At 45.1% G+C, this 8129-nt stretch overlaps 1 protein-coding gene across 1 annotated transcript; it reads left to right on the top strand.

Moving 5' to 3' along the window:
• Positions 1-68: 68 nt before the first annotated feature.
• LOC147185312 (merlin-like) lies at positions 69-7218 on the top strand (the record flags this gene model as incomplete). The annotated part of the gene is made up of 8 exons (XM_086104621.1): positions 69-203; positions 1604-1678; positions 1848-1961; positions 2474-2596; positions 2829-3046; positions 4690-4792; positions 6237-6355; positions 7044-7218. Coding segments are annotated over 8 exons (1062 nt in total), but the record flags the coding sequence as incomplete, so codon positions are not given.
• Positions 7219-8129: the final 911 nt, after the last annotated feature.

The following is an 8129-nucleotide window of genomic DNA, read 5'->3' as shown; positions in this document are numbered from 1 at the left end:
GGGTCGTATGGATTGGATGTGTGTGGCGCTATTTCCGGCTTCAAAATGTTTTGATTTTACACTTTTAGAATAAAAAGGGAACGGATCTTTTGCTGGGCGTGGACGCCCTGGGCCTGCACATCTACGAGCCGGACAACAGGCTGACACCCAAGTGTTCCTTCCCCTGGAACGAGATCCGCAACATCTCGTACAGCGACAAAGAGGTGCCCGCGCCACTCCCTCTCTCTTTTTACTTTACGCGTACAATCGTCGTGCCAAACGATACGAGTCGTCACGCTCGTAACTTGAATCGCACCTTTTTTAAATCAACTTTCCGCAAGGTTTAGTGGGCGCGCAACATCCATGCTAGTTTTGTTCGCCCTTCAATTGCGGTTTGCATTGTTTGTTAGCATTAAGCTAGTGGTGGGAAAAAAAACCTTTTACACAAAAAATATTGTCTCCCCAAAAATTGGTGCATTGAATTTAAAAAAGTTCACTGGAAATGATTCTTGAAACTATAATTTTTTTTCAAAAATGTTTTTGGGGGGGCGGGGGAGGAATATCTCTCGATTAATGCTAAGCGCTAGTTGAATTTTAATCGATTAATCATTTGCACCTACACTCATCTTACCTTTCTCCAACAAGTCTTTTCTCCCACAAAATTCACTTTGTTCTTCTTTTTAAAAAAGTGCGACTTTATTCTAAGTCAACATAGCTCTATCCAAAGTTTTTCACATTTCTTTCCTCATCAGCATGCAAATTGAAAACAACAGGCCCCTCCATTTCAGCCGTGCCTATTTCCAAACCAGCGGCCTTTCAATGGCAGTTTGTGCACTTTTACAGCAAATTTCATTTCAAGTACACGCTGACATTTTGGCAAAAGGTCAAAAGGAATAATGCCCACCAGCGAGTTTTGCCCTCTCCGTGCGCTTGATTATGAAGTCAATTACGCCAGCGTGTTCTCAGGCTTTTGTCGCACCCTTCAATTGAACTCCACGCGGAATAGGAAAATATTTACACTTTGACGTCATGTTTTCCCACAAGCCTAGTTTAAGTATGGTGTGAGAATTAGGTTGTGTTTTTATTCGAAGATAAACCTTCATTTGGAAGTTTTATTGGGGTTTTTTTTTACGAATAACAAAATTTGACGGATAGCAAATATGACCGTTCTCCTAAGATACTATTTTGATACTTTTTAGCTTTCAAATGACTTTTGGCGCAAACAAAATTCGATACACTATTTGAGCTACAAAAAATATATTTTTTTAAATTGACTTCATCTTCATATGATTCTTACTTTTTTTCAGAAGCAGCCGTGGCTTTTTATCTTTCAAAATTTTGGCTTAAATGTGTAAGATTATGACCTTGTTTTTCGTTTTTTTAAAGCATGATTAGACTGCAACTTTTTTCTTGAAAAATTGTTCTTTTTTTGTGCAAAACTTTGACTTTTTGAGAAAAGATTTAAAATATTTTTCAACTTTGTTTTGGAGAAAATTTGACTTCAATGACCAAAGTGTAACCTTTATTTGAGCTTTTATTTATGTTTACATTTTGTTTTTTTAAAATCTAAATGTGTGACACTATTGCGGTCCCATAATTGAGTCAACTCTGATTTTGCTTGCAGTTTACCATCAAACCCCTGGACAAGAAAGCCAAAGTCTTCAAATTCAACTCGTCACGGTTGAGAGTCAACAAATTGGTGAGTTGCCATCGACACGACTGATCAAGTAACTCAAGTACTTTGTTTCTCGACTTTACTTGAGTCTTCGTTTTTCCGATGACAAACGACGAGCTTCCATTAAATTAAAATACAGTTTCCGTTAGTTTTGGTGAACTGCGGGAAGCTTGATTGTGACGTTGCCCCACAGATCCTGCAGCTGTGCGTGGGCAGCCACGACTTGTTCATGCGCAGACGACGTGTGGACTCCCTGGAGGTGCAGCAGATGAAGGCCCAGGCCAGGGAGGGGAGGGCCCGCAGGCAGGTACGCGAAACCATGCGCTCTCCCCGCGCACATTCCCTGAAGCCCCCCCCCCCCCCCCCCCATTTGCGCTCGTGCTTTCATGTGCCGTTCCTGTATGGCGTTTTTCATTCCGTGTTAGCATTCGGCTAGCAGACTTTTGTTCGGCCCAATTATCCGTTTTTTTCCCTCAATGGATAGTATTCATCCATGGCGTTTTTGTGTTAAAATTAGCATTAAGCTAGCAGACTATTTAGATAATTCATGTGATTTTATTTTACGTTGTGGTGTTTAGATATACAGATATACCCCCCCCCCCCCACTGTCCGTTTGTAACTATCATAACATCAATGCTAATTTCTATGGGCCCGTGCTTGGTATTTTGTATTCTATGTTAGCATTAAGCTAACAGAGTTGCAATAGACAAAATGATGTGAGCATTTTGTTTTTTAAAAGTACATTGTGGCCTTTTGCGTTAGTTAGCATTAAGCTTTGGTCTCATTGTGGCTTGGACTCCGCCCACCCGCACTGTCCAGGTGGAGAGACAGCTGTTGAACCAGGAGAAGCAGAGACGCGAGGAAGCGGAACGCATGCGAGATGACCTGGAGCGACGGCTCGTTCGGCTGCAAGACGAAGCGCGAATGGCCAACGAGGCCCTGGTGGGTTGCAAACAACCGTCTGGCCTTCGGCATCATCGAAGCAAAATCCGCCCGGATTTATCCATGTCAGGGGGCGGCCATTTTGCCACTCGCTTTCAACTGAAAATGACATGACAGTTACTCAGGGCTCAGCCAATCACGAGCAACTGTGATGTCATTTTAAGATGGATTTTCATTGATATTCCACATACGCAACATGAATCAGAATCCCGTATTTCCAATCCCTCTGCAGTTGCGCTCGGAGCAGACGGCGGACCTCCTGGCCGAGAAGGCCCAGATCGCCGAGGAGGAGGCCAAGCTGCTGGCCCAGAAGGCGGCCGAGGCGGAGGCGGAAATGAAGCGCATCAAGGCCACAGCCATGCGGGGTCACGAGGAGAGGCGGCTCATGGAACACAAAATGCTGGAGGCCGACAGGATGGCGCTCAAGATGGCAGACCAGTCCCAACGCAGGTGACAGCTGCCTTTGCGTATAATTGCAAATCCGCCTGAACGGGAATCCCATTTGATGAAAATGCTACGTAGAGTGCACTTATATCGTGCTTTTATCGTGATTCATTGTTTCCAAAGCCACATTCGCTCATCTCACTCCGACCCTGGCGTGTTGACGCAGTGTGCAAAGGTTCATCTTTTTAGTTGAAAAGAACTTAGCTTGACCTCCACGATCTCGCGCCAACAACCCCCGGGCCAAAGGGGGAACGCGGGATGTTTTTCAACTTCGGTCCCATTTGAAATCCATCTCAGTTGGTCCAAAGCTCATCCTAGCTCGCGCTAAACTAGTTCATCTCTCAGATCCGGCGTCCAAGTTTGTAAATGCCTTTTCGTTTGTTGCTAGCATGGCGTTAATCGGGCAACAGCGAGGCGCTAGCTGGGCAAATATTCCAGTTGCTAGGACAGCATTAGCCATAGCCGTCAAATAGCGAGGCATAATTCTGATTTCGCCCTTTGTTTTTTTCAACGACCAGTTCGCAGGTCGTTTCGAGTCATCACCCAATTGCGCGGGCGCGCGCACACACGATAATTATACACACTAAACACCATATGCAGTGACATACACTCAATCTAATTTTCAGTCTGTGCACCCACATACGCGTACCAATGAAAAGAACAAAAGGCCCATTCTTTATTTCAGTTTATCGCCTCGCTCGATTTTATTCTGCCGCGGGTCAGCGCGGCGGCCTTTAATTTACGCCGGCTAATCGTATGAATCGACGACGTGACCCTCTCTCATCACATCATCTGTGTTGTCTCACCCAGCTCCGCCAAGGCTTGAAATGACTTTTCATCTTTGGCTTTCGACACACGCACTCGCACGCACGTACGCTCTCATTACAATTCCATTCACACTGTGGGGAATACCTGCTTCAAGTGTTGACGACGGTACTGTGGCCTTATTACTCCATTTCAAATCGTATCGGGCAATCATTTGTAATCGGTCGCCTGTAGCCACTCGCCAGTAACTGCAATTGAGCCTGGGCTGTCAGACGAGCGTGGTTGCTGAATGTAAACGAGCACCTCCGGTGTAATCAAATAATCTGTTCTTTGGGGTTAAAGGTTAAAATCTTTAACACAGTGGTAACTTGACTTCTCTTGTGTGACTTTTACGACGTGTCCAATCAGTTTTTCCCCATTGAAACAAACTGAAATATCATTGATTCCATTTCAGCCCCCAAAGATCCACCATCATTTCTTTTGTTTTGCGTCCTTAATGGAGAACAAACACCACCAAACCTAAATAATCAACCAAAGAGAATGTGTACTAATAAACTGGTTATGTCAAGTGCAATGATTGGATATTGGGACAAAGCCAAAAGTCGCGGCAGCAGCGGCCGTCGTGTTGGACGTCTTTAAGGGGTGTGGTCGAGTGAGTGACATCCCAACCTGGCTGCTTTGTCCACGTGTGAGCATCTGGGCGCGAGTGGCGGTCTACTGCAGCTCCTCCCGAGTGTTTTCATTTTTGCATGTGTTAGATTGTTCCGTTCAATAAACGTCTGAAAGCGCATCGACGACTTTGACAGTCCTTTTTTCCCCCCCTTGCTTCACTCGAGCGGCGGCGCGTTCCGAAGCTCGCTCGTAACCCTTCTGTTATTTGCCAGGGCCAAGGAGGCAGAGCAGCTGAAGCAGGACCTGCTGGAAGCCAGGCAGTCCGAGCACAGGGCCAAGCACAAACTCCTGGAGATCACCAGCAGGGTGTACATGGTAATGCGCTTACGATGGAGAAAGCCAAGACGGTAACGTGGCGCTCTTCACTCAGTGGAATCCCCAAGAACTTTGTTCACGAGCAGATGGTCAATACCACAATAGAAATCTTGAATGATGTCACGCAATGAAATCAACTAATTTAATACACACAACAAAACGGTCTAGTTTTTGTTCACAAGTGACCTGAGCAGTCACCGGCTAGCTATAGATGCTAATGTAAGCGTTTACCTGACAATAACCTTCACTTTTATCACAAACAGCTGGTCAGTATCGGTTAGGAAGTTGAGTGGCTAATTAAAATGGTCACACAACGCATTAAACCTCTGCTGTAGTTTCGGTTCACACATCAAGTACACAATTTTTATTCACAAGTAACCTAGCCAGTCGAAGGCTAGCTGTGGAAGCTAATGTAGCATTCTATGTTTTAGTAAATGACTCCCTTGCTCACACACACTTGGCCAATACCGGGGTTGTTATAGTTTTGGATGTTTCAGTATCGTTTTTATTTTGTATGGACTTTTGTACATTTTAATTTGGTTTTAATTTTGTTAAAATGCATAAATGCATACGCATGGCACACACGCATGCCATGATGAGCAATGCCCTCGATTTCCCCCCCGACACCCCTTATGGTCGACCACGGCTGACTGGTTGGACACTCCTGATCGAAAGCTGGAATCCAACAATTAAGAGTTTCATAAACGTAAGATGTAGTTTCAGTTAGTTTTTTGTTTTTAAAAGCATTTTCGTTTCTATTTGTTAAAAGTATACATAAGTTGTTTTTTTTTTTTAATTTTTACTTTATTTTGGTTGTTGTTAACCATAATAACTTTGGGATTAGCCAATGTTTTTCCAACGTGTGTATGGGAATAGGCAGTGCCACGTTCAAGTATTTGCCCCTGCTGGTTAAAATTATCACTCAACTAAATAAAACCGTCAGGTCGTTCAAATTCACCCACATAACATGGAATCTTTTGTTCACGAGTGACAGTCGGCACCGAGGTGTCAAAGCTAACGTAGTAGTCAACCTAATGGACTGAAATGCACGTAACCTGTCATGGAAGAGAAATAAAAGTCCTTTGTTCCCCCTTGACACACACACACACACACACACACACACATGCATTTCGCATGCAGTCAAATGCGTGTGACAGGGCCCGAACACATGCACTATTGGCTCTCAAATTGCCTTCTCATGCTCTGCCAAGATGCGTTCACGTCGCCTGCCCGCCGCTTTGCATTGACAAGTGCAGGATTTCCATTTAGATTGTCTATTAGGAGCAGACACGGCTTGGCACGCGCTTGAATTCTTGTCTTCCTCCACTGTGCTGCCAGCATGTTTTCCGTTTGCTTTCGGATCCTGTTGGGGTTTTGTGTTTGTTTTTTTTTGTTTTGTTTTTTTGGTTTGTTTTTGTGATTCGTCCTCCTCCTCCTCCGCCAGTACCCCACGCCGCCGATGGACTGCATGCCTCCCGAGCTGAGCTTCAGCAAGGAGAACGTGAGCTTTGACTTTAAAGACACGGACATGAAACGACTCTCCATGGAGATCGAGAAAGAGAAGTGAGTCGCCGATGACATTGGCGAATAACCTTGATGGGTGCTGCTTCATCTCGCATCCTTTTTGCTCTTCTACGTCTCCGCTTCATAATTCTGCTGCTGTAAATTGGGAATTTCTCCATTGTGAGACAAATAAAGGTTTTCTTATCTTATCTTTCGTATCCCACACTTTACCCGTTTGAAAATCTATCCACAAAATGCCCCTCGTGGCTGTCATACATCCCATGCAGTCATGAGCAGGGCTTTTCCACACCGTGACAACGAGGCACTCCAAGGCGGCCATGCCAACTCTGGAAGCCGCTGTCCAAATGTATATACTTTTGACCATTTATTCAAAATAAATAAATGCATATTCTTGTTATATACTAGGGTTTTTTTTTTTGTCTCAGCCATCAGAGCCAGCACACCTCCATCCCTCATGCCGCCAGTTTAACGTTTCGTTACAACAATTTTACATGATACAACTGCTTTTCTCCAAAGGTTTTTCCTTCTGCGCACCCACTTTAACACACCGACAGAGTTGCCGCACCCCAACCCTTGGAAGAAAAGACAAACAAAACACATGCCCCCGTTTAGCATAGAGCTTCACTGATTTGATTGTCGCGGAGCAGCCGTCAACAATTTTTTAAGAAGCGCACCCCCTCAAGCGCCCTGTCAGAGTTGGCCAACCTATCCTCTCCCCCTGTGCTAGGGTGGAGTACATGGAGAAGAGCAAGCACCTCCAGGAGCAGCTGAATGAGCTGAAGACGGAGATCGAGAGCCTGAAGCTGAAGGAGCGCCAGACCCCGCTGGACGTGGTCCACGACCACAACGCCGAGCAGGGAACTAGCAAGCACAGCAACCTAAAGAAGGTATCCTCACGCTAATGCTAAAGCGACACCTTGAGAGCTTTTCAACTGCTAGTGTGCGTTCGACTCCGCTAATCTGATTACGCGCGGATTAATCCGATTACACCTGCCGGCGCCCTGTTTTTTAGCCATTTGACAACAAGGCGCACACGTAGCGGTGCGTTACGCGCTATTTTGACCAGCAGACCGTGTCCCGTCTCGACCTCTGCCAAGGTTTTGCTATCAAGAACCTACTCTGCAGATGCTCTAATCACACCTCGACAGTGGCCACTGGAATAATGTCGCGTAAAACGTTTCGAACACGATTATGAACGGTTGGCCGCTAGCTAGTTATCAGCGGGCACAAGATGCTAACACAGCGGACTACACATTTGCTCACTCTCTTATAGTCGAAGAACACAAATAGGAGGAGTCGACGGCACATCAAAAACAAGGGAGGTTGCCAGTTGAACACTCGACCTTTTGTTTACATGCGTGGATGTTTCTAACGTCATCACAACTAGCCAGTCGTTGCCGCTAAAAGTGAAGACTTAAAAAAAACGTAGCCAAGTCCAAAAAAGTGATTCATCAAATACAAAAGAAAAAAGTCTCTTCTATTTCCAAATTGTGACATACTTGCTCGCTCCACTTTTTTTTTTGTCTTCCTTTATCTTTCCGGTTGGATTATCCAATTTCTTTTTCCTCAATTATTTAAAAAGGAACAAAAAAGAGGACAAAAGAAACTCTGCATCCACGCTTATTAGCGGAAGCTCGAGTTGATTTATTTCAATCGCGGGCAAGCGGCAAGCATTCATCTTGCTCTCCAGGAAAACGGCCGGCGTTTGAACAAGAGTTTCATGTCCGGAAGGTGAGGACGAGCTAAAGTGGAACAAAGCACAAAGCCCGCAGGCAGGAAGGCACTCGGGATGAGTAATGAAGGCCTCTGCCAA

The sequence above is a fragment of the Hippocampus guttulatus genome, unplaced genomic scaffold (assembly GCF_054856545.1).
Source record: "Hippocampus guttulatus isolate MCC_2025c unplaced genomic scaffold, RoL_Hgut_1.0 HiC_scaffold_187, whole genome shotgun sequence".
Lineage (NCBI taxonomy): Eukaryota > Metazoa > Chordata > Actinopteri > Syngnathiformes > Syngnathidae > Hippocampus > Hippocampus guttulatus.
Note: the sequence above shows the minus strand (reverse complement) of the source record. Positions and strands in the feature narration are given on the sequence as shown.